This window comes from Osmerus mordax, chromosome 12 (genome assembly GCF_038355195.1).
Source record: "Osmerus mordax isolate fOsmMor3 chromosome 12, fOsmMor3.pri, whole genome shotgun sequence".
NCBI classification, from domain to species: Eukaryota; Metazoa; Chordata; class Actinopteri; order Osmeriformes; family Osmeridae; genus Osmerus; species Osmerus mordax.
Window position 1 is genome coordinate 8598561 of NC_090061.1, and position 18782 is coordinate 8617342.

The 18782-nt window shown below is 42.0% G+C and overlaps 3 protein-coding genes across 3 annotated transcripts; all 3 read left to right on the plus strand.

Moving 5' to 3' along the window:
- The first annotated feature begins 192 nt into the window (after positions 1–192).
- On the plus strand, positions 193–2949 carry vgll1 (vestigial like family member 1). Its single transcript, XM_067247912.1, has 4 exons — positions 193–418; positions 785–990; positions 1162–1545; positions 1727–2949. Exons 2-4 carry the CDS (start codon positions 801–803, stop codon positions 1756–1758), a joined length of 606 nt encoding a protein of 201 aa, XP_067104013.1. The 5' UTR covers positions 193–418; positions 785–800; the 3' UTR covers positions 1759–2949.
- A 3366-nt stretch (positions 2950–6315) lies between these two features.
- On the plus strand, positions 6316–12714 carry tmtops3a (teleost multiple tissue opsin 3a). Its single transcript, XM_067247606.1, has 4 exons — positions 6316–6694; positions 8601–8929; positions 11494–11727; positions 12132–12714. The coding sequence occupies exons 1-4, from the start codon at positions 6316–6318 to the stop codon at positions 12381–12383; spliced, it is 1194 nt and encodes a 397-aa protein (XP_067103707.1). The 3' UTR covers positions 12384–12714.
- A 3002-nt stretch (positions 12715–15716) lies between these two features.
- cd40lg (CD40 ligand) lies at positions 15717–17929 on the plus strand. Its single transcript, XM_067248210.1, has 5 exons — positions 15717–15917; positions 16632–16763; positions 16870–16891; positions 16988–17068; positions 17168–17929. Exons 1-5 carry the CDS (start codon positions 15717–15719, stop codon positions 17533–17535), a joined length of 804 nt encoding a protein of 267 aa, XP_067104311.1. The 3' UTR covers positions 17536–17929.
- Positions 17930–18782: the final 853 nt, after the last annotated feature.

Below are 18782 nucleotides of genomic sequence, written 5' to 3' on the forward strand. Positions count from 1 at the left end.
ACATGAAAATTATTGACATGAAAATTCAAGTGTAGCCTAGGTCTTCTAGACTGTTTCTAACATCGCGGCTTTTGAAGAATGCTTTCATGTGCTGTTTGGCTGTGGAGAAACTTGTTTGATGACATTCTGTTCATATCCTCTTGAGTTCATGAAGTATCACACCCCTGCGAGTCTTCATTAAGTTGCGACAACAGAAACCATGTAGCACAGCGAACATGAATGTAGTGGGGCTCTTGGCGTAGAGGTATGTCCGTCAATTCCTAATATATCGTTATCAGCGTGCACATTTCGATTTAAAAACGAAAGTACCCTTATCGCAATCTTGGAGATGGCAACAGTTTTGGGCAATAGTAGGAAAACTAGCAGCTTCTGAGCAACACATCTTCCTAGGCCATATTGGACACACAACTCACCTTAGGTAAGAATTGTGACAGACTTCATTTCCACCCAAATAAATACATTGCACGTAGCCTACCAAGATAGGCAGCTTTTTTTCTTCTTTTTTTTTCTTCAAAGTTATTTTTATTCTTCAGTTGTTTTTTAAATTTTTATAATTGTGTACAAATGACTAGTGAATAGGCTTACAAGTGGACTGACAGAAGTTCAGTGGCAGCAACCTTCATCAGTCATTAATTGGATATAGCAAGATACCTACCACAGAGACACACATAACTTAACCCAACACAACTTAGAAATGTCTGCAAGATACGGACTGTTGTTTTTCTGTGCCTTACAGTCTTATAGGGTTGATAGCTATCAATTGTTTCCTTCTTCAATCAAATAGACAGGTCAGATCTGGGATGGCGGGGAATTCTGCTAGCCCCATAGCTGTGAAAACAGAAGAGCACTCGCAAAGCGTCCTCTTCACCTACTTCCATGGTGACATAGGCAGCATGGTGGACGAACACTTTACTCGAGCTCTCAGCAAAGCATGCAAGACCAAAGAATCTGTCAGGAAGAGCAAAAAGACCCGCAAGTCTATCAAACCAGGTGAGTTTAGTTCAGCTTTAGTGTTCTGAATAGCACAGCAATAATACAGCCAATGAAAGTCTGCACTCTTATAATCTCCAAGCACATATTTGACACACAGTACACATTTTACAGTTTACACACACACATTGTCTCTTAATTAAATTAGGGTTTTCATGACATCTATTTCAGAGCCTGAATCCAATTCCTGTCAATGGGGAGCTTCTAAACAGGCCTGGTCAGAGGTCCATTATACCCCTTTGTCTGGTCGGCTTCAGCTAAGCACCTCCAAGCAGGCTATCCCTGGCGTCCCCATAGCTCTCAGCCCCCCAGACGATGCCGCTGGCCCCTGGCCCTTGGGAGGCCTGGGGCTCCCTCCCATGACCTACACCCATGCTTTGTCCCCAGGTTTAGGCATGACAGGGCAACAATACAACAACTCCCTACTCAACCTCCTCCACAGTGACCGAACAGAGAGTCTGAATATGGCCTCAGGCTCCAAGCCCAGTGTTCTTCCCAGCTGGACTCACCCAGGCTTTAGAGACCCCATGGATCCAACTGGGAACCTGGACCCAGGTACGGCCCCCACACACGCCTAAACACATATGTACGTATGCACACAAACGTACAAACAGACACACACAAAATACAGAACACACACACTCGTATATGGTGTGATAGATTATCTTAGCCTGTGTTCAGTTGAATTTGCAGTAGCTTTCTGATCTGAAATTAAACATGTATTTTCTTTTTTTAGGCCTGGAGAAGAGAGACCTTTACTGGTATTGAAGGGAGAGTGGTGGTGCAGGGAAACAGCCCATCATGAGGATGTACATGCAGTGCAATATTGTTGTCTGTCTCTTATGGCTGTCAGACAGATTCCTGCTAAACAGGCTGCTCCTGCCTCTAAACATGGAAAAATGCTGGTTGTTCTCTCTTGTCATCTCTGACCTCAGTACCTTAAAATGCCACCACTGGAACTGCCTCTCAGACATGGAACATTCTCTGGCAAACCTGTTTGCAAACCAGTTCTTAAATCACTGTCAAACACAAGGTTAATCAGCATGGAAGGCCTACATACTGCTTAGTAATTAACACATTTTGGTAAGAAGGTAGAGAAGATGGTTTTTACTGTTTATTATTGTGGCACTATACATACATTTTATTTTTTAAACAAAACAAAAACAAGTGTTAATTTCTAGTAGAACATTTAATATCCTAGGTTTTTCAGACTATTTTGTGAAAATGTTGGTGTTCTTTCTTTACTTGTCTGGTGGGTATCATTTAAAAATTGGAATGTTCTTATGGAAGTTTCACTATTATTAGTGTGAATGTTCTTATATGATTTTTCATATAAGATTCATGTCTCTGGATAGGTTACCTTGTGTACAATAACTAGTACAGATTGAAAATATCTATCCTGTAGCACAATCTTCCCTAGATAAAAAAACAAAATGTATTTTAAGCTAATGTGCCTAAGATCCACTCAAATGTATGTGTAACTGTGCTGCCACCTTATGGCTGAGAACAAAGTGAAATGCATTTACACCATCACTTTCCCATTTTCCTGCTCAGTGACATAAAAGAGAAGCAGTAAAAGGTTATTGGTAGTCCATTATTGAATTGTGACACTGCTGTAGCACTGACACATGGAGAGGACAAAGAGAGAGTTAAAGGGGATAGAAGGAATATATTGAATACACTTTAAAGTGTCACTGACAGAACGTGTCCAATTTCAGCATCCACTATGCTAGCAGTAAGGTTTAGAAGACAGGGCTCTCCCAGTTAGGCGTACCTCTCACCAGTATTTTTGAGAATATCCAATCTCTATTCATATCTCCTTCCCCATTGTCTTCACACACTACACAGTGAGGTTTTTCGGCAGACACCTTAATCCAAAGTGATTTATATAACTAGTTTTTTTTATGATGAAATAAAGAACAGTTTTGTAAATCCTAGTCAATGTCATTAAAAACTTATATCAACAGTATTAGTGCTTTTTTGTTACGCATAACCTTTTTAGAAAGTAGTGAGATTAGTTATAGAATACAAAAAATACCAAGACTCAGAGGCAGCCTTCTTGTCAAGAACAGTGCAATATCTAACTTAAATGAGCTTTACATGCATTTTGTGTAAACATGCAAGTTTTTACACGGTTTCCTCTTTTAAGATCCTCTCCATTTAGTAGTGAAGGCCCATTCAGGAGAAAAAGGTTGTCAACAATATGACTGTTGATTTTGTTCAGTACTTGCTATCTTTGCCTTAGTTATTGTCTACCTAAAACCTTTGCTGTAAAACTGAAGATTTTTCATCTGGCCTCACCTTGACATGCGCTGGTCTCACAAGTGCATCACTTTCAATGATGAGTTAGCCCAAAACACATGCTAGAAGATAAAGGCTTGGTTAGTAGTGTCTGATTGCCCTCCAGGCAACCCTTGTTATTTAGCCTGGGAATCCTATGCTACAGTCCAGATGGGAGGAGCAGCTATGCCTGCTTGTCAATTATTGATGGCTTGACACTAATATTAGCACTCTCCCATATGTTACTGCAACCACACTGGTCCAAATAAAAAAGGGGGACAATTTCCTACTAGCCCCCATGCTTTCATCTCCATAAAAGTCAACTGTGCAAAGTGAATGCATACTCTTGTGCAATGTGGTGGCACTTGCTGAACAGTTAGATTTAGTACTCCGGTTAACGGCTAATTTAATAGTCTCATTATCAGTCTCACAAGAATCGGAGCAAACTTTGTAAAAAAAAAAAAAAGAAATCCAGCAATTACTATTATCATAATATAATATTTCTAGCTAATTGTTATGGATCCTTTATATTTTAAAAAGATAGGATAACAAACTGAAGGTCAATTCCATTTCTAATTTTTTTTTGACATTTATGTTGTGCGAATGGAGCTCTACTGTCTGCCTTTGTCATTAAGGACACAGGCAATCATTTTGGAGGGCTTGCTATTTCTCCTGTTTATCTCTGTGTTTCTACGCTGGTTGCTGAATGGTGCATCTGAGGTACAGAGGTGTCACTGTGTCAGTGTGCAACAATAAGCACCCTGCATATGATTTTACAACATAATGGTCCTCAGATTCAGTTGTCACTTTTCTAATTCCGATGGTAATGTGTTATTTCAGTGTCACAAGGCTGTATAAAAAACGGAAGAAAAAATATAATAATTTACCTTAATTACGTTATCTAACAGACACCTCAAATGTAGGACCATAGACTACAAGTCAGCAACCTAATACAATGGGGTTGTTTTCTTGAATACATTCAATCATCACCTCCAGATCTTTTAATACCAAGGTGCCTTTAGTTTTCACACTCGCATACAGAAGCTCACCATAGATATGGTGAGCTTGTGGTGGCATTTGGCCAAAGTTACGGATTTCCTTCTGGCTGCTGTCTAAAAATGTACCTCTTTCTGTTTCTGACCTTTGAATCAGGTTAAGCCAATATTGTGGTATTGATCAGCCACATACTCAATTCTTGGTTACGCTACACCAAATAAGAGCAGGGTTTGTAAGAGCTACTGCATGTCCATACTTCACACAAGAAGTGTCACCAGACGGCCCTACAGCACTCCTATGGACCATTATAGAAGTAGCACATGTACAATTGTGACTTTGGTCCAAGCTGGCACAGACAACAGAGAAAACCATGACAGCCAAAAGTGGATGAGAGGCTTATGAATTCTCTATCTCTGACTTTCTGTGGACTGACCGAAAACCTTAATCACTCAACATCAAGAACTGGCTAAAATCAGGTGACAATCAAAAGCAACTGTACTACTCCTGCACATGAAGAAGAGTCATTCACAGGGACTTCATTTAGACAAGCAGGAACCCTGACACCCACAGATTTATTTGTAAAATATTGAGCAGGCTCAGTGTTGCTTGGTTACCAACACCCAACACCCCAGTGGAACTCCAGAATAAGGAACCATGATGGACCATGTACATTTGTTCCAGGAAAATGAGGTGGACAAGCCACTCAACCAGGTCTTAAGTAACTTTCTCCCTGGAATCAATCAAGATCAGTCTGATCTGACCACTTCAAGGGCTACGGACCAATGACCCTTAAAGGGCCAGTGATGCTGATTGACAATGAGCAGAAAGAGAAAGTCCATCCAGTTCCTTGATGATATGGCGACTGTCAGGGTGAGTGGTGGGGGTAGGACCCAAATGCAGGAGAGTCAGCAAACATGGCGTCAACAAAAAGGGTTTATTACTCGAAACAGGAACAGACAAGGTACGGTAACAGGGGTAATGACAAGTCAAAGACTGGACTCAAAACAGGAACCTAAATACACAGAACCAAACAAGACACAGGTGGACACAATGAAACTAATGAGACTGAAACCACTGACGGAGACACAGGTGAAAACAATAGGGCAGGGAAAAACAACAGGGGGGCACGGCTATGGCCGTGACAGCGACACTATTGATCGCAGCGTCATAGTGGTTTTAAAAGTAATCTGTCATGAATATGAGCATCTGAAAAATGTTTATGTTTGGTATTGCACATTCAGCCATAGATGAGAGAAAAGCCAAAGTAGGATATTGTTGGACTTTTGTGTAGTTTCTTGTGATGTTGAAATACCATTTGAAGATATGAGAGAAGTTTACTCATAGAAAGCTGCCACAGCATATTATGTGTGACTAGATCTCTGTCTGTTAGCTAAACTTGCTGTAAGTATGGGGTTTATTGTGAATAAAGGAAAATGCTGAATGGTGTAACGCTTTCAGTTGGTGACACACTTTTACACTCTCATTTTGCTAAACATAATAGGTACCATGAAAGTTTATGCTGTATGAGAATGTGGCATTGTGATAATTTGGGTTACCAATAATAAATCCATACCCTAGCCAGGAATTGGGGCCACAAACCTGTAGGATATCTATTTGTTTGCATGTGCTTGGGGACATTTGATTTGATTCAAGAAAAGGCTAAAAAAACTGTGTTTAGGTGATAATGTGCTGAGCTACCAAACGCAACTTGTACTGAGTTGTACTTAACCCTAAAACGCGTGTGATTACAGAATAATCGAGTCATCGGAACCCAGTGATTAACAAGTGATTCTGGAACATACTACTGGGAGCTGCATGTGACCTGTAAAGATGACAGGTTAATTAGTAACGTTCGCGTTACACTGCATACATAAATGCCAGAGCCATGCGAAATCACTATTCTATTATTTTAGGGAGGAATAGGCCTAAATGAAAACTAGCATGCTTTAACGCGCAACCGTTGACGAAACTGTGCTGTGCACGAGTTTGATACACTAAGCGCGTCTGCTCCTGATATTCCCAGTCCTCTCTGCGTGCGCTGAGGCTGATATGGTTGTCCATATACTAGGTTTGAATTTCAGCACCATCGACAACTTCCTCTCCAACCTAAGCAACAATGCCAGCGTACAGGACAATTTGGTGCCCCAGGACACCTCTGGTCTAAGTAGGACTGGCCACACGGTGGTGGCAATATGCCTTGGTCTCATTTTAGTCTTTGGAATAGTTAACAATTTTCTAGTCATGATTATCTTTGCAAAGTTTCGGTCGCTATGGACGCCTATAAACCTAATCTTGTTGAACATCAACTTTAGCGACATTCTCGTCTGTATTTTCGGCACTCCGTTTAGTTTCGCTGCGAGTCTTAGAGGGAGATGGCTTATTGGACCCTACGGCTGCAAATGGTATGGCTTCGCCAATTCGCTTTTCGGTAAGTGAACTTGCAAGTAGCAGACAAAGTAAAACGATATTTTAAGTTCTTTGAAAGTAGGTTATTGAATAAATGTACTAACTGTAAGTGTACAGGTATGAAAAGTTATGTTATCCTACCAAGCCTATTAATTTTCAGCAGAAGCATCAGATAATTGCAAGAGCAAACATTTGGGTTATTCAGCTGGCGTAGAATGTTTTTAGTTTTTTACATGTAGCCTAATTGTTGCATTGCTTTATTCGCGTTTCTATGTCTTAAACGATACTTTATAACAAATGTCTTGGCACGTGGAATCCATTAGTAGCCTAAATCCTGTAAAAGCAAAAGTCCCGCAGCCTTTAATTCACCCATTCAGCGGACGCATACAAAACCTATAGGCGCATCAGCCTAGTTTTCCCATAATAATCTCTGGCATTCCGTTGGGAATGCCAGAGATTAAGACAGGCCTACAAGGTCGATTGCATTGAGACATTGAGAATACTATTTTCACAAAAATAGGGATCCGATTTGTCACGGGATCCGTTCATCACGAAAACGATACATTTCTCAACCAATAGCGTGAATTAGAAGCTCTAGAAAAATGTTATTAGCTTGGTGGTTGTGTAAGGTTGTACATGATATTCTTGTGCTGTGACATTTGGATCTTGCAATATTAATCAGTAATCTATATTAAACAGTAATCTAATTAGCCCAATAGGAATATACGAATAAGCTGAAACAAATTGGCATTTCGTCTTTGAATCCTTCCCAAAGAGCCACACTCACGCACACACATAGACACACACCCACAGGCTACACACACAGGGCTAAAGGGTTGGCTTGAGGTGAAGGGGTACCCTGGAGTCCTAAACAATTAGTGCCATCTTGTGTTGTCAATGACACAAGGGAATGGCTGTCATTCATTTATAACTCCAGCATCCTTTTAAAATGATGGTGCACGCCCTTCATAAGGTAGTGTTGAAGCAATCACTTAAATTAAGGGAAACTTTACATGGGAAACCTTTTCCTACGCTTGTTTCATTGGCAGAATTGTCAACATCTGGTGACAGCACACTGGCAGTCAGATGATGAGTCATACTTTGCCTTGCTGAGATAGGAAAAGTATAGACAAATAGTACAACTCTTTATATACACACACATATACACACACACACACACACACACACACACACACACACACACACACACACACACACACACACACACACACACACACACACAATCCAACATTAATATGCAGTGGTGTCTTGCAATTATTCACTGTAAGCATTTCTTATAAGTATTTCTCATTGTCTCTGTCACTAAAAGTCCTGTGCTCTGTTCGCTCTCCAAGCCCCACTAATTGCATCACTGAGGAGCTCCTGGCATATACTGTCAATATTTTTTTTCTGAGCTCCTGTGAGATCTGTTGCTGTTGTGACCTCCTTCCTCCCCATTAACACAGCACAGACCCGGTATACCCACAATCACTTTAAAATAGGCTTTTGGGAGCACACCAAGTCTAATCCAGATTGATTCCCATCAATCATTATCCAGCGCCATCTATTGCCTGTAGGGACATGGAGGCTCAGTCATGGTTGAATCTCTAAATTGGGTTTGATGGCCTCCTCGGGGGGTGGTCTCAAACCTTAAAATATGTCAGTAAATGATTCGGATTCCATATGTATAGAAATATTCATATACGGTCTTGAGTGGCACTTCAACCCCCATTCACATTGCAAAGACTTCATATCTCGACTGCATATATTGGTTAGGTTCATGTTTGTTCATCTTGAGCATCATAAGCACAATATATCCTGTGTGGTTTACCTTTTCTAAGCAATTCTTAGTTTTCTACTATCTCTCGCAACCTCCCCCACCCCCAACCTCATTCCATTTCTCTCTTTCCATCCATCCATTCTCCGAGGCATCGTGTCCCTGGTGTCGCTTGCCATGTTGTCGTACGAGCGCTACGCCACGGTGCTGCGCTGCACCAAGGCCGATCAGTCCGACTTCCGCAAGGCCTGGCTGTGTGTGGCCGGCTCCTGGCTCTATTCCCTGCTGTGGACCGTGCCACCGTTCCTGGGCTGGAGCAGCTATGGCCTGGAGGGCGCCGGTACATCCTGCTCGGTAGAGTGGCACCAGCGCTCGCCAGCCAGTGTCTCCTACGTGGTGTGCCTCTTCATCTTCTGCCTCCTGTTGCCACTCCTGCTAATGGTCTACTCCTACAGCCGCATCCTGGTGGCCATCCGGGGGGTGAGTCGCCTAGCCCCACCTTGTTCAGACAAGACTGAAACAGAAGTATAGGTGTTAGTGCTGGGGCTCATGGAAGCCTCGTGTTGAATAACAAAGTCCATTTAGCAGAAACCGTAATCTGAAGAGAGTTACAACCAGTGATCAAATGTGTATGCTTCAGTATAAGCATCACTTTCCATGGCTTTCCACAATAACACAGATGTGAGCTACCGTTCAACCTACCGGGCTAAAGTGGTCAAATATTGGTGAATAAAAGATTGATGTTTTGTCCTTTTAAGCGGTTTATGATTTACACACAGTAGGATTCCAAACGGGTATCAATGTAATATTTACGAAGAGTGGCTGTTTGTGCATTACATGATTTGGCCAAAATCAAACCATAGACTTCTGTAGATCACACAGAGCCTTGAACATGGCAGATCTTCTAAAAGGCGGTCTATATTGAGAAACGCATCACAGCAGGAAATTGTGTGTCACTAACAGGAAGCATAGTACAAATCATGTTCATGTTGTCTTCAAAGTTCCACCCCCTACACCAACCCCCTCCCCATGAGATGGCTCAGTTTCCCTACAATGGCCACCGGTAGCAGATAGAAAGTGAGAGATTGTGGTCAGGGTCCAATTAACAGTTGTTGCCAAGTTTTCATTCCCTATTTCAGTTAGAGCCATCCATTGAAGCTGCATTTCTATATTTACCCCTTCATGTAATGGAGGCGGCTTCTTAGGGGAGTCTGGGCAGGGGTCACAAACCCCTTTTAAGGTTCAGTGAGTCACTCTCCGACTCTTCCGGTTATATAAACCTGGCGCTCACACAAGGAATATGTAATTAAGGTCTTCCAATTGGTGTCCAGGCCGCTTGGTTCGCATCTTTGCCACTGTGACGTGAATACGCCATTTTATTTTTAGACAACGGAAGCATGCCGTTACTATAGGTGACAACCGTTATGTAAGATGCTCATTTCTTGCAAAGCGGAAATCCTGCTCAGCCCTGGCTAGTGGCTCTGCAGATCTGATTACCTGATTATCGCTCCAGTGACCCTCCTCCAGTCTTTTTTCACCCCCCGATTCCTACCCTACTCCCTCATGTCTTCTCCATCTCCTCCCAATTCTCTCTCAGGCTTTTCTTGGAGACAGAACCTGCTGTTCTGTGCTCTTCAGAAAGATGACTGTAAATGATGTGAATCAGCATGGAACATGTCTGTATTTCCATTCTTCCTGGATTCCCGTCTTGTCATTCTAGTCAGGTTTTTGTCAGGGAAGCTTCTTGCATGGTCCCACACAGCTGGCATTAAAATGATGCCATAATTGAACATGGAACCAGCTGTCGCGCAGAGGTTGCACATTGTTGCTGAGCCCTAATGCGTAGTCTACCTCTTCTAAAATCCACCATGATAGGAATGGCCTTTTAAAGAAGGGCAGGAAATGTATGGGATAGAGGGAAAGACATGCAGAAATGGCCCGAGCCATTGAAATGTGAATTTGAAATGTGAATCAAAATCAAGAACTTTTAAATAACCTTCACTACACTTCAATGGGTATTTTTTTTTTTTTGGTTCAGCACCATCACCTGTAATTTGCCTTATCAAGCTGCATGGTGGTAGTTACTGATAGGATTCATCTGATTCAGTTCCAGGGAATGTTGTGGAGAGACATTGTTCTGAAGAGCCTGCTTGGTGGCCTCTACTGGACCAGAATACAGGGTACAAACATCAGTGATTCCAGTTAGTATCAACCTATTATGGTGAAGGAGCGGATGTTGAATAGCTAGAAAAATCCACCCGTATGTACCAGGTTAGAAAAGGCGTTGCACCACCTGTTACACTGGAAATGCCAATTGAGCATGGAAGAGGTTGACTGCGTAAGGATGTGACATCAGGGCAGAGTCATGGAGTGGGATAGAAACCCCTTAAGGATCCCTGATTGGCTAGTCTCTCTGAGCTTGCACACTCACCAACCATAGCTCCTGGATGGACGTTTGGGTTGAGCTCGGGTGATGGGTTACTCACAAGGTGTGAAATCCACAACGAGGAAGTGGGACTCCAGCAGAAACAGCTTGTAGACACTGGCACTCTGACGGATGTGGGCCACTTTGAACTCTGACGCTGAGCGGTCCACATGTGGACCACATGGTTAAGTGACAGGGGAGGTAGCACTGGGTCAGAAGAAGCATCTGGACATGTCGTCTCAGTCCCATCTGTCCACTTCTATTTATGTCTCTGCAACTATAGCAGAGGCATATTAATTATTTATTTGGAGTTCAGCTAATAATCAGTGGCTTAATCACAGGCTTGATGAGCAGACGCTAAATGAATACAAATTACAGTATCACCAGACATACAATGTCTTGACTGGAGCAACAGACTCTCCGATTAGGTGGTGTTTATTTGCTTCTGCTAAATCCTTACCTGTAACATTCTAAACAGGGGATTTATTTAAGAGAAAGTAAAGTGAGGTTTCCAGACGCTGGTCTGCAAGTGGTTGGGTTGGTCTATGGTTCAACCAGGCTTCAGTAAGGATCTATCACTTACCTCACTCTGTCCCATCTCGTCCTCCTGTCTGTCCAGGTAACGAGGATCAACCTGCTGTCGGCCCAGCGACGCGAGCAGCACATCCTGCTGATGGTTCTGTCCATGGTGTCTGGCTACCTGCTGTGCTGGATGCCCTACGGCATCATGGCCCTGCTGGCTACCTTCGGCAGGTCGGGCCTGGTCACCCCTGTGGCCAGCGTGGTTCCTGCCATCCTGGCCAAGACCAGTACCGTCATCAACCCCATCATCTACGTGCTCTTCAACAACCAGGTGACAGGGGGCGCTAGACGATTGACACATCTAGGTCCGGAGTTCAAATGTTTCTTTTTTCTTCACAATAGCACTGTTATGTGTAAGTTATTTTAGACCTACTGTATATGTTTGTTTTTTTACCTTGAAATACAGGTAGACCTATTATTTGATAAATTGCCAAAAAAGTCACAGACAGGCATCACGTGGAGCCTCCTGGGCTATGCCATCTCTCCTGCAGCCATGGACATCTTAGAATGTCTGCCATGGACACTCCTTCTGACTTGCCAGGAGGGTCTAAGCAGTCCAACCCCTGATCCAGAATCACTGTCCGAGGAGATAATACCCTCATCAGTGCATTTCTTTCTTTTCAATCAAATATTTTAATTTAGGTTTTCTTTTAGTGACTCTGATGTCTCTGTCAGTTCTACAGATGCTTCTTGGCATTTATAAGATGCAGCGGAGAGCCGAAGCCTGTCAGCGGCTTCAACACCCAACAGAGCAGCAAGGAGGAGCACCCCACCCCCCTGACCCCTTTCTCACGCTCATCCTTGACCCACAAGCATCCGTCACAAGGCTCCCCGCGTGCCCACAGCCTCAGGAGCCCCAGGAAGCCCCCGTATCCCCTTAGGAGAGAGCACCGCACCCTGTCCTTGGTGGTCCACTACAACCCCTGAGAGTTTCTCCTGCCCTTGGGGAAGCGCTACCTCAAGTGGCACAGAGTATTTTGAGACTCATTTGCAGATTGAGACTAGATGGGTGCTTGACTACCCCCTAATGGCCTTCTGTCAGCCCTTCATAACCAGCCATCCCAGGGTCCTAATGTGCCATTTTTAGTTTTGTTGAAGACAATGTCAGTCTAAACCTTTTAATGTCAGACACCAGTCCACCCCAGCTGGTAGCCTTTTGATACAGCATTGTAACCGACTGAGGGTTCTGTTAGTGCCATCTTGTTTATGCTCTTTTTTTATCTTGACGTGTCTTTGCTGGCCAGTGTAAGTGGCTTGCTGGGTGCAGACGCGGCCTTACCTATGTTTCACCCGTTTCAATTGAAACGGGCCCCGCCCTCCAAGGGGGGCCCCAACAGACCAGCAAAAATCCAATTCATTTTCTCTGTAGGATATTGATTGCCAGCCATAATGTCTGAACCATCCAAGGTAAACTGACCACGAGCTACGAGGTTGTGAAACTAAAGTTTCTGCACCTATAAAAGCCACAAGTCCGTATGAAATCAACCTTGGCCGGGTTTCCCAGATTCGTTAAGAAGCTCTAAACGCTAAGAGCTTCTTAGGAGCGTTCTAAGAGCGTTCTCTTAGAACGCCCGGCCCTTGTTAGTTGCGATCTTCTGTTGAAATACTACATTACCCACAATCCTAAGCAACACAACACTGACTGATATCTCTGATTGGTCGAACTCGTGATTACCATGGCGACGTTTACCGCCCCCGCGACCGGCTTAAGTGATCTGAAGGTTAAAATGTTAGTTTTGAGCAGGAAAAGAAATGAAACGTACATATGCCAGTGGTGCTGAAAAACTAAAGATATCGGACAGCAAAAGAAAAGCCTTATCCAGTCTACCAAAAGTGTCCTCTTTCTTTCGTCCAGCATTTGTAGAGCTAACGTTAACCCTACCGGCGACAGCAGCGGTGCGCCCAGTGAGCTGCATGTCCACGGTGCTAAAATAACGTGGAGCCCAACGTTGTAGCTCTACTTATAAATTCGGTTCAGTTTCAGTCACTCTTTTTCTTCTTTGCTTTTGTTAAATAATTCAAGTTGAGGGGATGTTTGAGCTGTTTTTCAATTAAGCAGTGAAGTTGCCGTGCGTGAAAGAGCGAGGCTTATTCCAAAGTAAAACGCTGTATAATTGTATATCGTTTTAATCAAATAAGGTTGGATTGTTTCTATGTTGAGCTGCCCTGTTCTTGAAGCTGAAAGTGCACGTAATAAAATAATATACCATTGATGCAAACCAACAGGAATCCTTGCTTAAGGCCGCTGCTGGCTGGGTGCAATTGTATTAAATACTGGCTTAGACTTAGGTTGGAGTCTTTGATATATGTAAAAATGTTGCATCCAGTTTTATATTGGGCTAATATACAATACATCTCATGTGCAAACCTTAGCTATTTTTGTTCCTGTTTTCATATTGTCATTGATAAGCCAGGCTCTTACCCTTTTCCACTAGATTCACAGTTTTACCACTAGAGGAAGCCATGAGCCATGAAACTGATAGCCAATCAAATCTGCTTCTATAGTTTGCTACCCATGTATTGCCTTTGGAGTTGTAAATCTGTTGAGCAATGTTGTCAGACCGCATGGTAAAAAAATGGTGACAAATGTTGCTTGTTGATGTACTATGTATCACAGTAGAAGGGATTTATATCATAAGGGATTGGTTTTCATAATTGTTTGTTGGTAACAGGCTGACAGCAAAAACAAAACCTTGTGCCATTTCTTCTGCCAGTACCAATATACATTTTTGGAATCCAATTCAAATTCAAAGTGTTCAGATTTTATGGAACCTGCCTAAATTGAATAATGGAAAATGACAAACTTTCCATTTGCTGAAAATCTTGTACTTCCCTTTGTCTTTCCTGTTCTCTGATTCACATCACAATTCTTCCTTTTATTACTGAGAAAGTGTACTGTGAATGTGAATGTGTGTTAACATATTCCTCATCCCTTCTCATGAAGGGATCTATACAAATTTTCTTTATATTGATCCAATTGGAGTATACGTGCCATGACACTAGCAGTCAGTGACCCAGAACACTCCTCCAGTCTTCCTAACCCCATTGCATCTCCCTTGCAAAGAGATGGTGTACAAATCTAGGAGTCAAAAGTAACTAAAATATATACTTTTGTTTATGACTATTTGTCATTTCATTTTGGAAATGTGTCTTTTTCTCCCAAAATGGTTTTCTAACTAGGCCTAATATATGCTGTTGAGCCATGCAGACAACATTGTCATTATAATTAAATTATAAATTCAGCATTAGCATAAATGACCTGGATAACTGGTTTAAAAACACTCAAGCAGATTAATTCAGCTACTGCCTGATTGGTCATTAGTGCTGTCTGTATGACGCAGGTCACATTTACAGTACTGAGTCACTTAATTTAGTGTGAAGATTTGTATCGTATATTTTCCAAAGAACTCTTATATCGATATAGAACGTGGTGGCTCCATTTTCATGTACACTGCTGTGGCTGGTTTTTACCACATCACAGAATCATGCAAACCATATTTTGTGTGTCTCACCTAATGTGGGGCAGGGGGATGGTTAATTCTGCAACCTTGCAATCATTGAACTCTAAATTGAATAAATATCATCAATGGAAACACCAACCTGCCAGAGAGAAATTAGGGTAACGCATCACAAGTTGCAGCGGTCCAAGTCCCTGTGGTGAAAGAAGTCACAGCCTTGAAATGCCACTTTGCAAATGTAGCCATTTGAAATTTAACTGGTGATTTTCCAGAAGGCCCCTAGTTTTTTTATTTATTAGTTGCCGTTTCAATTTAGTTCAGAGGTTGCTTTCTCAAAGCAGATCTGTGTTTTAGTGTCTACTTTTTACAGGAGAAATGTCAGTGTTTATTTTAAGCTTCTTGTTCAGTTTCCTGTGAAATGTAAATTGTACCATGTGTGGTTTATTTGATGCTCATTCATCTTAAAAGGTGAAAGATGATTTAAGACAGATGGATGCCACAGTATTTCTGCATTTCTGCAGCTCAAACTAGTAAACTGTGAACATTTCACACCCTAACAGGAAATCTCTCATTCTCTGTTCATCAAAAGACATACTAAAATAATTTATACAGCAAAAAAAAATTGGAACCTCATTTGCACCATCACCACGCACACGTACACACCCACAGTGTCTCTCGAGCTTACATATTCAACAGCTTTCCGGAAGTTGTACAGGTTTGCTGATGCGAGTAGTTATTCACAAGTACATGGGATGCCAAGCCTGCTAGGTCTTAACTCTGGGTACCTCCATCTGTCTCCACCATGATCAACACCTACCAGACCTCCCTACCTCCACCCCCAGTCCCCCCGCGGCTAGGTAGACATCAGATAGCCTCAGCCCCAGTCCTGAGCCTGAAATCAGGGCCCAGCAAGCCAGTTTTCAGGTTCGTGATTGGGATAGTTGTGCTGCACTTGATCCTGTCCTTTGGTGGATTTGTCTACCTATACCATTCTGGAAACCAGGTAAGAACTTGGATCTTCCTAACCAATGTCAGATTGTATTCCCTTAATAGAGCATGAATAATATCATCTTTGATATTTAGTGATGTTTTATAATATTGTGCGCCAATATCATGTAGTTTTTGTGCAGCAACAGTAACTTATTGGAATTGTGTAATAACTGTGGAAATTATTATTATATATAATAAAACTATTAACAGGATAATGTTAAGAGAAAAATTTACAAATACTTGTTTTTATGGTACAGCATATCCATCATATTTTACAAATACTTGTTTTTATGGTACAGCATATCCATCATATGAAGAAAGATTTCATTTAATTGTGTAGTGCAAATGCAATGTGTAATGTTTTTCAAAGAATTCATGAGTTGCCTGAGTCTTAAGATAAAACACTAGGAAATCAAACACATTTCTAGAAGTATTGTGAAATATTGCATATTTTGTGAATCTGTTGAAACAGTAGACGTCTTTAATTCGAAAAATTCTCAGCTTCAAAGAAGAAAGTCTAGAGGGGAATCAATATTATAACCATGTGCTTCCGAGTGCCTCAGTAAAAAGAACACATTTCACATGTTAATTGACACTTGGAGATAGTTTCTTGGAAAAGTCTTAACTTCCTGAAAGTATGTCCTTATTCACAAGCAGTCAGATCTGAAGTTAGTGCCATATGTGTCATAGCAAAACAGCTTACATAAATGTGTTCTTTTGGGATCAGTGGCAGGACACAATCAAGCTTATGTACCAGGATGAGCAGAACCTGCAGAGACTAGTACAGGAGTGTAAGCAGAACGTCCAGTCACAGCCAGGCTGCAGACAGATATTGAATGAGTACAACAGCGTGACAAAGGTGAGTGGAGATCGCAAGTATTTTGGGGATCGAAACCAACCAAATAAATGTCTCTGCTTCTTAGCTGTTGATGGTAATGCTTACTCTTTCCGTTTCTCCTTCTAAGGATTCCGCAGGTCAAGGAAAAGGTATGTCACATTCTCATCTATTTTGTGCATGTTTTTCTTCATCCTTAGTTTTATGTTATAGGAAATATCTGATGTATTTTGTTTTCCTTCTGTCAGTGGAGTCTCTCTCTGGGAAAAGCTCCTATTATGGCACCATGGCACGCATGAATGCCATAAAAGCCACTGACACCTCAACATGTAAGAGACCTTTCTAATCACCATACATCTTATAATTCATGTCAGGGTAGTCTTGACACTCAGTTCTTATCAAAAGTCTCCATTCATTATTTCCAACAGCCAAATATCTGCTGTGGGACACTGCACACTCTAAGAAGAATAACGTCCAGAATAACTTTGACAAGGACAGACTGATATTGAAGCAGTCTGGAGACTACTTTGTGTTTTCCCGTGTCACCTTCTCCAGTTATGGACCTAAGAGTGTGCTGGCCAACTTTGTGAAAGTATGGGAGAACGGAGACAAGAAAACAGAGAAGACCCTGATGAAGGCCTACTGCAGCCTGGTGACCAGGCCGGGGATGTGCACAGCCTCGCAGGCCGAGGTGGTGAGTCTGAATAAGGGAGACCAGCTCGGTGTGTGGGTAGAGGATCCTAACCTGGTGGACTATGAAGAGGACGCCACGATCTTTGGATTATATAAACTGTAGGATGCTCCTCTAGATGGACGCCATCTGCATTCGTTCTCGTTACATTGTGCACATTCACTGAGAGAATGGACTGGGACTTCTGTCTAACAGACCAGAGGTTTGTCTGATTGATCGACAGTCTGGATGGACACAGTCCACAGCTCATTTGTTTTTTTAATGGGACTAAGACAGGACCTGCTAGATGGATCTCCACATGGATCAAAGCAGATCAATTAGGACTAGATTTTTTGATGCACTGATGGATGCATTGATTAGCCATCCCTCGGTGAAACGACTATTTCTTTGAACTGTAATTTATTCTTGTTAGATGAGTGATACCATGACTCGCTGCACCAGATTTTTTATATATTTTTATATAGTAAGGAAGGTTCAATGATTGTATTTATTATGGTTGATGGTGTGAAGTAAAAAGAAAAATATACGTTTGCAAAGGTGTCAAATCATTTAATCAAATGTTGCAGTTTGACACTGTAAATTCTACCAAATATTGTCGATTAGTGACAAGAATAGCACACACAGACAGGATTTAACACCGGTTTACAGTAAGGGTCTTTTATAGGATTGTGTTTGGTGGAAAATGACTTGGTGTTAAAAGCCCACTCCTGCCACAAGATCCTACTTTACCCAGTTATATGTGTAGTTTGTTCAAGACAAGTGTGAAAGTAAAAGGCTGCTTCTTTGACTTTCTCACACAGGGATAATTTCCCCTCCCTCTCCAATACCTCAAACCTGAACCACAGTTAGCGAAACTGAGAGGACAGAAATATGTTGACAGACAGACAACCCCTGCATTGTTGTCTAACCTGTGCGTTAGCAAGGAAGTGCCATGACCTAAAATGTGACTTAGTTCAGCTTTAAGATCTGGGGCACAAATAACCTGCCTCCCACATCAAATACATCTCCAAAGGTGATCAACCACAAAAATAAATCTCCTCTATGAATACATTTAGAAAACATTGCAGTGATGTGGCATGTGATTTGTCAACAACAGTTATTGAATCAAGGATCAGTACTCGGATCAATGTCATTCCACTTCAAATGACTTGTGACTTATGAGGCTTTATCCTTAGGAACACTGAGTTCGTTAGGGTCTTAAACCCTGGTTGACCCATCAACCCCTCCATATGCTTGATCAGGCTTGATAACAACCCATTGATTAGAATCAGGTGTGTTTGAGCAGGGAAAAATCAAAAACATTGACAACAGCTGGGCTCTGAGGACCAGGGTTAAAGACCACTGCTTTAGAT